Raw genomic sequence first — 13,756 nt, forward strand, 5'->3', positions numbered from 1 at the left:
TAGAATCTCTATGTTTACCAACTCTATCATCAGTTCCCTTGTGCATTCCAGTTCAATGAAGCATATCTGGTAAGTTTATAAATAGAATCTCTATGTTTACCAACTCTATCATCAGTTCCCTTGTGCATTCCAGTTCAATGAAGCATATCTGGTAAGATTATAAATAGAAAATGCATGATTGAATAATGTATAGTTTTTAACCCCACCAAAAAAAGAGTTAATAGACATAAGAAGATCTGGTATGAGTGCCATTGAGACAACTGTCCATCCAAGTCACAATTTGTAAAAGTAAATCGTTACAGGAAAAAGTACGGGTTCCAACACATTACTCACACCAAACAGCAAGCTATATAGGGCCCCAAAATTGATTAGCGTAAAACAATCAACCAGGAAAACCAAGGTTCAAATCTATATAAAAAAGAGAATTTACTGGTTTACCCTTTGAATTTTGGTGACTTGAGTTATGTCCCTTTGTAATTTGAAAAATTGCAGATTTTGCAGTATATATTTTCAAGCATGAACATCTGTTTCTCATGGACACATTCTTCAATTATTTATGAAAATAATAACAATATATTATTTTGACAGGTGAAGTTGATGCAGCATACCTATTCTCATTTGTTTGGTACATTCCTCTGTAACAACACACGGGAAAGGGAGTCCAACCAGCTCAACCTTAGAACAGCTTCTGTATGGTCGCTACTCAACAACAAAAATAATAAATTTACAAATCATCTTTACTGCCCATCTCTAGAACAACAGGTAAGAACAGCTTCTGTATGGTCACTACTCAACAACAAAAATAATAAATTTACAAATCATCTTTACTGCCCATCACTAGAACAACAGGTGAGAAAATCATGTCAACATAAATTTAAAAATAGCATCTTTATTATTGAGTGGGTCTCATTGGGGTTTAAGCGTGACCCGGGATTGCTGATTTATTTGTAAGCATGACAAGTGAAAGTATTGTTCCCTGAAAAAGTGAAATGAAGTCTAGCAGATCACAGAAAATTACAAAAAAATGAGAATTGCTTACATTCATAGTGTAAGCGGGATATGGGAATCTGACAAAACAGTAATCAGGACCCAGGATCAGAACCTCCTAATGAGACCCCGTATTGATTCTCATTAACAAGAATTATACATTTTCAAATTGCATGCAGCTATACTCCATCAAATGCTGTTCATTTCATTTATTCAAATATGAAAATACAAATAAAAAGAGTTTATGTCAATGAGACAGCAATCCAACAACACAAACGAGTTTTAAAGACAGATCATACAGTTTATATAGTTGTTTTATTATATACTGTATTATTTCAGTTACTCTTTGTTTTTTGCTTTTTAAAAAACAGTCTCAGTGTCTTTAAAAATTACTTATCAACAATTGTATTGTGAAATACAGAAAATATTCAAAAAGAAATAATTGTATATTTGCAATATTGTTGGAACGGTAGCATTGCAGGCATTTTTATGAAACTTCTTCATACTTATTTATAAGGATAAAAGGAATTGACAAAAATGAATGACATTGCCACAGATCACAACAGTATCTTTAAACACTAGATTCGTTTGTCGAACTTTATATTGACCTCTAAATGAATTAAGAAAAAATGACTTGTCAATATGACATTAATGCATAGAAAAAAACTAATATTGAATATTTTCTTTTAATTGACAGGTGTTGTATCCATCATACAATGTGAGAAGCCTACAGCTTTGGGCATCAGTTTATCTATCAAATAATTTATCAAGGACAAGTTCGGAAGATTTATCTGCAGACAAACAGGAACAAGAGCCCTCTTGTATGACTTGTAATTTACATAAAACTAGGTCATGTGAAAATCTTTTGGCCAATCAGGAGGCTCCAGTTCCAAGTCCGAGTCGACGCAAAAGTGATCCTAGCATTGCGCTAGAAAATTTTGATCAGGCTGTTCATCAGACCAAAGATACAAGTCATCACGTCCTGTCAGACTTCAAAGACACTGCTGACAGGCGGGACATCAACGATTCCAAAATACCAAAAAGTATTCCACTAGAAAATGGACATAGACCGTTAATGGGAAATGGAGTGGTTCAAAACGGGAATAGTAATGACCTTAATAAAAGTGATAATTTAGATAATCAGATTTTAGTGAATGGACATTCTGAATTGACCCCTGACTGTGATGATAAACTAGGTAAAAACATTGTTCAGAATGGACATATGAATGGGAATACTTCCGATTCAGACAACGAAAGTGGTGGAAGTCCAGTTAGGACATTCGGCAAAACTAATAGTGAAAAAACATTATGTGATATAAATGGAATTGAAAGCTCAACAGATACTTTAGTTGATGAAAATGATTTGTCAAAAATTAATGGACGACTAAAAATAGTGTCGAGGAGTGTAGAAAACTTAATCCCTGCCAAAACAGCGATAGACAAATTAAAATCATTAGAAAGCAGTTCTACGATCAGTACGAGTACAAGTGAAATAAGTAATTCCAGTATTGAACTATCAGGTTCTACTTCTGATGGAGACAATCTGCGTAATCTGACATGTTTACTGCACCAATCAAATGCTCTGAAGTTGTCGTATAAAACCAATGGCTGTGTCAAACAATTAACAAATGGGTCGTTGTCTCCAAACAGATTATATCCTACTCCAACTAGTTCTAGAACTCCTAATTCTACATGTCCGCCTACACCCGGAGCTGATAGTAAGGTAATAAAACTTGTGGGCATGTATTTGATATGGTAGAAATTTTTGCATCAATCTTGATATTTTCATTATTTTATAAGGATAGTATCAAGGCTGTTCCAAAAAATTAAAAAATTAATCATAATATTATTCATTGTGAATCACAGAGTTCTGGAAAAGTGTTGTTCAAGAGAATTTGACCACCAAACTTTTGCGACAGACCACCACAATTTATTTTTTTTGCAAAAAAATAATAGTGAGAATCAGCAGATTTTCTTCTGAACCACCAGGGGGAAAAAGATTTGATGACTGAAATCTTGCCAGAATAGTAGAAAATAGTGTTTTAAATTTTGTTCATGTTGATAACAATATTTGTAATCACCATTTTCTCAGTTTTCAGACATTGGAAAAATAGGTCTCATATTTTTGTCTATTCTTCTATCACAATAAAAAGTACCTTAAAAAAATTATATTACATGTATGATGCAAGCAATGAATGGTACACCAGCTATAACAATTTTTTTCCTAAATATGATTCTCTACATTGCTCTACATGCTCTAAGAGTTGTGAAATAAAACCTATTTAACAATCTCCCGAGGTAAAATAAAAATAAATATTATTTGAATGTTTTGTTTTCAGTCAACGACAGAATCACACATCCATAGACAGTTAAATGGTATCAGTCGCTATCTTGACGTGGATGGATTGACAATCTTCAATGAACCTGTACAACAACGAATGTTACAGGTCAAGTCTGACTACGAACGACAGATCCAGCTTCTGACATCACAGCTAGAGGAGACAAGAGCAGCATTGATACACCACGCCTCAGCATGTAATGGGGCAGGCAGATGTTTGTTAGATAACTTAAGAGATGATTTGGTGAGTATATATGTCATGTTAGTAAATGCTGGCATAAAGCAGGCATGACTTAAAAATTAAAAGACAAACACAGTTTTTACAAATACACTGTCATGCTTATTACTTAATCAAAAACCTTATCTTATGACTTTACAAGTCTTGCTCTACATGCTTTAGGAAATTAGCTGTAATGTTATTGTTTTATAACAGATGGGGCTCTATTGTGGAATATTTCTTAAATAATATTCATAGGGTATGCTCATGACCAAAAGTTTAAAAGCTTAGAATACAAAGAGTTGGATAGCACAAAAACTAAAAGATCATAACTAGAATAGGCCAAACCCAAGATTTTAATTTAAGCTCACTGTAATTTAAATTTACAGATAAAATACATCATTGAAATTATGAAACAATAACATGATTAAGTAAGAATTTGACTGGTAACATTTACAATATACAACATAATATTATCCTCACACTTTTCAAAAAAAAAAAAAAAAAAAAAAGACTTTATATTTGGTAATTAGCTTGGCAATAATGTGGGAGGACTTTCTTTGAATCTGTCCAATACCTACTTCCTGTTGTCTGATACCTAAAAATACCATTATTACGATTATGGGTTCTCACTATCAATTCTATTGCAAATATCAAAACAAAAGCAATGCTAACATGCTCGTTATATTTAAGAGTGGATTTATGTTCACATTATATTTGCATCTTGTAGAATTTTATCTATGCCTTTTTATATTGAATTGTAGTTGATGTCACCCGATTCCAATGGAGAGATGAATTCCTTAGGAGGGTGTAGTAATGCGTCAGACGTTAGCTGGGAACAGCTGGACGAATCCGATGCTAAGATTGTTAAGTGGGTTCCTGACTATGTGGCTACACATTGTGCGGGATGTAATAGTGGGTTTAATCTCGTGAAGAGGAAACATCATTGCAGGTATACATTGGCATTTTTGTCCCCTGCATAACAGGTTGCAAATGGCATGAATATATCTGGCATCTTTCTGTCCGTCCGTGTTTCGGTCTGTCTGTCTGGTCTTGTTAATAGTGGTCTCAATGGTACAATTCTTGGTAGATTTTTATAAAACTTATACTATAGGTTGATATCAGCAATATCTCGGACAATTTACATAATGATGGACGATAAACTTTTTTAAAAAGAGTTATGTCCTTTGTAAATATTAAATAGGTCCAAGGAGGTGGACATTGGAACTCTGTTCTTTTATATGATTTAAAGATTGATATTAAATAGGTATTATAAGATTAACTGCTGAGGGCTCTTCCATAAACACACACATGGTTTAAAATTGACATATTTACACTTGTACGGAAATTTGTTCTTAATTCATTATTTCTTAAAATTACAAAGTTCCCACACAATCCTATCATAATTAAAAAAATATCTAAGGTCATTGGGAGACAAATTTCAGCTGAATACCAAAACCGTAAATTCATTTATTAATTTATTTATTGGTCTGATGATTTTGTGCAGAGTTATGGTTCTTGTACTTGGATTTATTAGGAAAACATTGAAATATAATCAAATATTTTTAAAATAATATGAAAATAGAATTTAAGGTAGTTTGTATATTTATTAAAAAATTAATAGTCATGATAAAAGAATTGTTCTTATCATTGGCTTTTAATTTTGTCCATATGAAATATAGACATAATAGAGCAGCTGATATTAAAAGTGATTAAAAAAGAATGATGCAAATAAAAAGTATATTACAAACATGTTCAACCCCGCCGCATTTTTGTGCCTGTCCCAAGTCAGGAGCCTCTGGCCTTTGTTAGTCTTGTATTATTTTAATTTTAGTTTCTTGTGTACAATTTGGAAATTAGTATGGCGTTCATTATCACTGAACTAGTATATATTTGTTTAGGGGGCAGCTGAAGGATGCCTCTGGGTGCGGGAATTTTTCGCTACATTGAAGACCCGTTGGTGACCTTCTGCTGTTATTTTTTTCTATGATCAGGTTGTTGTCTCTTTGACACATTCCTCATTTCCATTCTCAATTTTATATATTATACAGACTCATAAACACTGCATAATAAGTGTAAGTAAGAAAGAGTGCTGACATTAGCTTTTAATAGCTTAAGGTATTCTTGAATTCTATGCTAGAATATCCAAATTATCTCCCCTTCCACAAATAAAACCTCATTAGATTAGGTGCTTTAGTGCCTTATTTGATATATACCATGGCAGCTTAAAATTACATTAAATTCAAATATGTTTGCCATGCTTTTATGGTGCATTGATATAGCAATAATTAGAATTATTTAAAAATAAATGTCTTATTTCTTAGCTATACAGTATACTGTCTGAAATTTTAATAATTAGTATTGCTTTTTCTTGTGATACTAACACTATCAGTATAATGAAGCAATATCTAAAAAAAAAATATGGTTGTCTTGTTTAAGATGTTATAAGGCAGAGGTTAGATAAGACACTTTATGTTAATTTGGGATAGTTGAGGGGTAAAGAGTGAAAAAATATGACAAACAGTAAAAAATTTACATTTTCTTTGTTTATTGATACTTTTATTGTTGTATATTGCTGTATATTTTATCCTTTATAAGTCTTGTATTATATATAGACACTACACGAATTATTACAATATGGATAATAAGACATGATTTTTAATTTAATTTTTAATTTTTTTCAGGAATTGTGGGAATATTTTCTGTCATGAATGTAGTAATAACTACACGCCTATCCCTCATCAGAACTTAGTGGGAGAGGAACGGGTCTGTTTTAAGTGCTTCAGTTTTCTTCAAAAACTACCATTTAATGGAATGATAGATGAAAGACCATTGGCTGCTGCTGCTTCCAACTGACTAATCAGAAACATTGGTACTAAAAGATGAATAAGTCATACTGTGAAAGCAAGAAAGATAACTTTCAGTTTCAATTTTTCTTGTACCGATATTCAGTAACTTGTACTTATCTTTTGGGTTCAGCTGTTCAACTAGATTTTTTCAATTTGTATACTATTTATTTATTTTTATGTAAAAATAATTTATTTAATTACTTTTCTAAAATATGTATATATTCCACCAAGTTTTGTTTTTTCATAAATTGATTTCAATGAGAATAGGACAGTGGGGATAACTCTTGTTTCTATTTGTACTAATTAACTATTGAAGTCTGCAGATTTCTGTTAAAACAGCTTTAATTTATGGATTCTGAACCCATAGATATAGTATACATTACTGTATATCACATCTAGTCTTTTTAAGTTATATAAAAAAAATTGAGAATTATTTTTTTGAATTTTATGTCTACTTTTGTTAACAAGGGCAAATTTGAATTTTGTATTTCCCTTGGTTTATTTTGATTCCATGTAATGGGTCAGTGGACTTTAAAAGGATTGGATTACGTAGCTCAAACTTATAATTAATTAAATCATTGTTGATGCCTCAATGTAGGCTTTTAATTTAATAAATGTCATGCTTACAAAAAGAGGTGGTTAGCCAGTCATTATTTTCTGTGAGAATGTTTTATAGATTTTTAATTTTAAATAATTTTGATATCATATGATGGTGTTTTGAATTTTTCACTTATGGGGGTATACCTTGGTCCAAGGTGATAACTCTTTTAATCAGTTTGTAAAAGTCAAGTTTCATCAGAGTATTTTAAGCATTTACCTGAAACAGATTGAAAATAATCTATGTAACCTAGAAGCTTAGAATATATTTATGAAAATGGTTGACACAAACGTACAGATGATTTTAATAGTTCTTTCCCTTGACCAAGGTTTAAAAACCGTTCCATAATTTAATGTATGTTGGTTTGTTGGCTCTCATTCAGAATTTCAAAAACTTTATTTTTGCTTTAAACTTCTGTAAAATGATTAATAGATTGCTCCTACAAATTCTTAAATCCTGAAAGATATTTTGGTTTACATGTTTGGAAAATTGTATGCACAAACTTTATGAATAACGGTAAAAACACATTTGTATACAAAATAGATTTTTGATAAAATGATTGAAAAATAACATAATGCTTTTAATGTCAGGTAAAGGGTTGTTTTTAATTAAAAAGGCAGAAAATTTATGGGCAGATGAACAAAAAATCCATAGCAATTTCTTTTAAAAAAAATGATAAAAAACAACCTCATCTGAATATGAATTATCAGTCTTTAATAAGAGACTTATATTTTCTTGGTTTAAATTTGAATTCTCCCAAACATTACATGTATCTTTAGTTTTCATTGCACTGACTGTAATATTATAGCTAGACTTTAAAGCAGAGAATGAAATAAAATTTGAATATTATATTTGTGATCATAATAATGCACTAGAACAATTGTTTACATAAAATTTCAAGAATAAACCGAATTACAAATGGAGACAAACTTGGAAGTTCAATATAGAAGTAAAAAAAGCAGGAAAATTTGGCGTAATAAAATAAAAGATTATTTAAGCTTTTGGTCAATTAAACTCTACATTTGGTTCTAGATTTGTCTCTGAAAAGTTCTTTTAACTCTTAATATACATAAAACATAATAATATACTTCTTTTACCGATGAAATGAAAATGGTTCAAGATTGAATGTGAGAACAAATTTAATAAGGCAGAAAGGGGCTTTTATGCTGACGCCTACTATTGTTGAAAACTGTTAACCTCTAGCATGTCAAGAGGTATTGTGCTTATTGGTAACATTGGGTTGCTCTCCATTCATTTATCCTCTTCTCTCAATTATGAAATTTAAAAAATGACCACCTAATTTTATACACAATTTTAACAGCATAATTTTACACCTTCATATAAAAAATGCCTTTAATATGAATTACAGATGCAAATGCATTTACAAAATAAAGATCAATTGCTTATTTTTGGATTAAAACTCTAATTGTAAATAACATATATCCACTTACAAACATTCCTTTTTCCATGTTTTTGTTTGTTTGTTAAATTCAAGTGCTACATATACATATACATAATGTTTTCATTGACTTAATTTTATGTGTTTTATATATTCTACAAAGACAAGCACCTGCTGTTTCCATAACTATTTTAATTTGATTTGATACTGTATCTATAGTAATGAAATTATATTTCATTTTTGATGCCTTGTCAGAATGAAGTTATATTATGTTATTTTTTCCTTACATTAAGTTCTATGATTTTTTAAAGAGCAAAACTTACAGTAATTTTTAGAAGACAAAAGGGTAAAAATTCTACACATTTTCAATTTGTTTAAAGCACACAGTCTTCTTTGATTGAAAACAATAACAATGAAAGTGAAAGTAGAGTTATGATTGACACAGTAATGATTTGTGATATGATTTTGTAAGCTGACAAATCTTGTTATTAAATGTTATAAACAGCTGATGTCTTTCTTATTGCCAAATTCTGTGTTAAACTTGTTATACCCCTACAAAGAGGGGTGTTAAAAGGGGGGTGTATATGCAAGGAAGAACATGAAATAAAATTGCAATTTCAATGATAACAGAACAATTAAAAGATTCTTGCACACTGATCTTTTTACTGATTTCACATAACAGGGTGAATGACGAACTTTTTTCACAGCTGCACTTGACATAAAAATGGCAAAACATGTTGCACGGAAAATAACTCATTACCGCTCTCTGCAAACAAAGTTTCAGGGGTAAATCACCTTGTCTTGTCAGTCTATCTATCTTTCATTCTCAATTCTTGCCTTGGCATATCTTTTATATTGTAGAACTAAGGTTGTGTTACTTTCGCTTTGACTTCTATTATTATTGTAGAAACATTGGAGGGTTCATTTTAGGAACAGTACTGATGTAACATAGAATTTAGGTTGACCAAGATTGGTATGTAGATGCATGAGGACAAGGTGGTGGTCCATATCAAAATCAGGTCCCTGTTAACTTTGACCTTTGACCATAATGATAGTAAAACCTTGTCTATATAAAAAAGATGTGGTATGATTGCCAATGAGACAACTCTCCATAAGAGACCAAAATGACACAGAAATTAACAACTATAGGTCTAGTTCTAATGTCTTGCAGGGTTGGATGCAGCCAATTTTATAAGGGGGGGGGGGGGGTCCAACTTTATGACCCCATTCAATTGCATTGATGGTCCACCCCCCCCCCCCCCCCCCCCTTTTCTGGATCTGCCACTGTCTGTGTTATAACTGTTGTGCCATAGAATTTAGGTCAACTAAATTTGGAATGTGGATGCATCATATGAATATCTACTGATAGTTCACCCCATGATAGATATACCTTTTCTGGTTCATGTCCTGGGCACAACTGTTGTACAGAAGAACTGATGTTGACGAACCTTAAATATGGATGAATTGGTGAGAAGTCATCGTTTCACAGCACTTAAGTCGTGTCACTGTTCCTGCATCAATGATATTCTGTCAGATCGACTTATTTGTACCAGTAACCATGTGACGAATCAACACAAACAATTACTAAAGAAAATGAACATGCTGTCAAAATCTATTTGTTCTCATTAATGAAAGTAGAAAAAGCATGGAATATAACCACTACAAATTTTAACACTCAAAATGAATGACATTATAAAAAAATGTTCTCATCACAACAAAAATAAAATATAAGTATATAAATAATTATAATAATTTGGTGGATACCACAACATCCATTCTCTTGATCTACCAATACATGGGGTTGTTGTCTTTGGTTGAAACTTGCTCTCACTTTATAAAACTAGAATGGAAATGGGGAATAGGTCAAGGAAACAACAACCGAGGGCAGAAAACAACCGGAGGCCAGCAATGGGCAATCAATACAGCCAGAAATGCCCCACCAGGAGACTTGCTTCAGTTGGCCCATGAACAAATATGTATATAGATTGTTTGCCTTTTCAGTTGAGACACAATGTCACAGTATATTGATCGTTTGTTCAGTTGATACACGATCTCAAAGTAAATTGGTTGTGTGTTCAGTTGACACGATCTCACAGTATATTGACTGATTTTCTGTTCGGTTGACACACGATCTCACAGTATATTGACTGGTTGTGTGTTCGGTTGACACGCTCTCACTGTATATTGACTTCTTGTCTGTTCAGTTGATACACGACCTCACTGTATATTGACTGGTTGTCTGTTCGGTTGACACACGATCTCACAGTATATTGACGGGTTGTCTGTTCGGTTGACACACGATCTCACAGTATATTGACTGGTTGTGTGTTCAGTTGAGACACGATCTCACTGTATATTGACTGGTTGTGTGTTCGGTTGACACGATCTCACAGTATATTGACTGCTTTTCTGTTCGGTTGACACACGATCTCACAGTATATTGACTGCTTTTCTGTTCGGTTGACACACGATCTCACAGTATATTGACTGGTTGTGTGTTCGGTTGACACACGATCTCACAGTATATTGACTGTTTATTCAGTTGATATACGATCTCAAAGTAAATTGCCTGGTGTGTTCAGTTGACATATGATCTCACAGTATATTGACTTCTTGTCTGTTCAGTTGATACACGACCTCACTGTATATTGACTGGTTGTCTGTTCGGTTGACACACGATCTCACAGTATATTGACGGGTTGTCTGTTCGGTTGACACACGATCTCACAGTATATTGACTGGTTGTGTGTTCAGTTGAGACACGATCTCACTGTATATTGACTGGTTGTGTGTTCGGTTGACACGATCTCACAGTATATTGACTGCTTTTCTGTTCGGTTGACACACGATCTCACAGTATATTGACTGCTTTTCTGTTCGGTTGACACACGATCTCACAGTATATTGACTGGTTGTGTGTTCGGTTGACACACGATCTCACAGTATATTGACTGTTTATTCAGTTGATATACGATCTCAAAGTAAATTGCCTGGTGTGTTCAGTTGACATATGATCTCACAGTATATTGACTTCTTGTCTGTTCAGTTGATACACGACCTCACTGTATATTGACGGGTTGTCTGTTCAGTTGACACACGATCTCACAGTATATCGACATTAGAAAATGCCTGTACCAAGTCAGGAATATGACAGTTGTTATCCATTCGTTTGATGTGTTTTGACTTCTGATTTTGCCTTTTGATTTTAGATTTTCCTTTTTGAATTTTCCTCGGAGTTCAGTATTTTTGTGTTTTTACTTTTGACTGGTTGTTTGTTCAATTGACACACGATCTCACAGTATATGGACTGCAATTCTCTTCAGTTGACACTCGATTTCACACAAATATGGAGTGGTTGTCTGGTCGGTATTAACTCGAATCCATACTATTATGGTATTGATTGGTTATCTGTTTCGTTGACACACGATCTCACATAATATAGACTGCTTATCTGTTCGATTGACACTCTATTTGACACTTTATGGACTGGTCTGTTTGGTTGAAGCTAGTACCACTTTTTGAATGGGTCTGTCACCTTGGATGCCGTTTGGTCTTTCACGATCCGATAACATTTTCATTGTGGAGAATTTAATATACCCCAATGGGATTTCATTTGTCAGTTCGGTGTGTACAAAATCAAATTAAATCAAATATATTTTATTGTCAATTAAAGACGCCCATTACAGGCAGAATAATCACAAGTTAAATTTGGTACAAGGATTACAAAATGATTACAATTATTTGAATCCAATTAAATCAATGATTACAACGAAAAGACAAGAAACACACACTAATGTGTATTTATAAAATGTATCATGTTTTAACTTTGACAAATACAGTGATCCTTAAAAAATATAGGAAACTGAATTTCAATATTCTGGTTTTCCCCCTTGTGCTTTCATGATCCTACATTTACAACAAGAAGCTTTACAAATATTTAAATTTCTAAATTATGCCTCTGTCTTTTTACAGTAAAATATATAAACTCACTAAGTTTCTAATAGTTGTTTTCGAACAACATTTAAATTATTAATTAAATTGCTTACTTGATTAAAAATGTGACTACATTAGCCAAATAAATTGTGATTGATAATCTAAATTGTGAAAGTTTTTGTAACTTTTAACTATGTTGGAAATAATGGAAACTCTCTCACTTTCAAAAGATGAACATTTAAGTAAAAAGTGGAGTTCATCTTCCACTTCTTTTTTTACAAAGATTTTCCATTGCCTGAAGTCACCTGTATCTGCCTCACTCTATTTCTAAATCATGATTACTAATAAATAATCTACCATTATATTCATTGTTCTCACTTTACTGGAGATATTCTTAGCTAAGTGTAGTTCGAGTGATACTTATTTGTTGCAGTTTGGTTATTTATGACTTTTATTACAGTAAATAGGGAAGACAATGCGAGATTCTCTGTCTACTATACGTTGTTTATTTTTTTTACATACGAAATATTGGTAAGTTATAAAAAGTAATTCAGACTAGACTGTTTTGATGATTAGTTCTATGTTGTGCTGTTACCTCGGGAAAGGGGCGGAACTTTCTATATACAAGATAATAGGACGTGCCGCTGGAATAGGTCACATTGTTTCAGGCTAAAAAATATGTGATGATAGGTCGGGAAAACTATCAGAAATATATGTTATTAAAAGTGAATAAAGTTCCCATAACTTCTTCGTCTGTCATCTTTCTTAATTGGTGTTCCTGGCTGTGTTTTATCAACTTATTTTTCTTTTTTGACACTTTGGTGTTCCATTCGTACATTACACACCACATGAATTCCAAACAATCTTGGAAAAGGTTACATTTGTATCTAAGCAATATATGAAAAGATAAAAAAATTTTTTTTTTGAATTATATGAAAACTTAACAGAATGGGTAACACAATCAGAATGGCACCCTATCAATTCAGTATTAAAGAGTCCCCACCCCAGTGCCACTGTCCTAGGTAAGTTAAAGGTCGTGCGCATGTAAACCTGTTTAACCCTGAAACATTTTGTTTGTGCCTGTCCCAAATCAGGAGCCTGTAATTCGGTGCATGGTTGTCGTTTGTACTGTACATCATATTTGTTTTACGTTTTTTGCGCGTTGTAGATTAATGAGGCCGGTAGTCTTGTCGTTTGAATTATTTACATCTATCATTTCGAGACCTTTTTTAATGTACTATCCGCAGTGTATGTATACTGCTAACTAGTCCGGAGCACCTGGGATCACCCCTTGTTTATGGTGGGGTTCGTGTTGTTTATTCTTTAGTTTTCTATGTTGTGTCATGTGTAATATTGTTTGTCCTTTTCATTTTAGCCATGGCGTTGTCAGTTTTTTTTTCGAGTTTGACTGTCCCTCTGGTTTCTTTCATCCCTG

The 13,756-nt window shown here is 32.7% G+C and overlaps 1 protein-coding gene across 3 annotated transcripts in view; it reads left to right on the forward strand.

Moving 5' to 3' along the window:
- The window catches only part of LOC134681210 (myotubularin-related protein 3-like), a 38,823-nt gene extending 31,414 nt beyond the window's left edge, over nucleotides 1-7,409 (forward strand). For 2 of the 3 annotated variants that reach the window (XM_063540716.1, XM_063540715.1), the window contains exons 11-15: nucleotides 589-762; nucleotides 1,685-2,710; nucleotides 3,327-3,569; nucleotides 4,307-4,494; nucleotides 6,227-7,409. In XM_063540716.1, coding sequence (XP_063396786.1) covers nucleotides 589-762; nucleotides 1,685-2,710; nucleotides 3,327-3,569; nucleotides 4,307-4,494; nucleotides 6,227-6,398 — 1,803 coding nt within the window. In that variant the 3' untranslated portion in view covers nucleotides 6,399-7,409. The remainder of the gene's footprint in view (nucleotides 1-588; nucleotides 763-1,684; nucleotides 2,711-3,326; nucleotides 3,570-4,306; nucleotides 4,495-6,226) is intronic. The other variant, XM_063540717.1, reaches the window with a different exon arrangement.
- The last annotated feature ends 6,347 nt before the right edge of the window (nucleotides 7,410-13,756 follow it).

This window comes from Mytilus trossulus, chromosome 8 (assembly GCF_036588685.1).
Source record: "Mytilus trossulus isolate FHL-02 chromosome 8, PNRI_Mtr1.1.1.hap1, whole genome shotgun sequence".
Classification (NCBI taxonomy): domain Eukaryota; kingdom Metazoa; phylum Mollusca; class Bivalvia; order Mytilida; family Mytilidae; genus Mytilus; species Mytilus trossulus.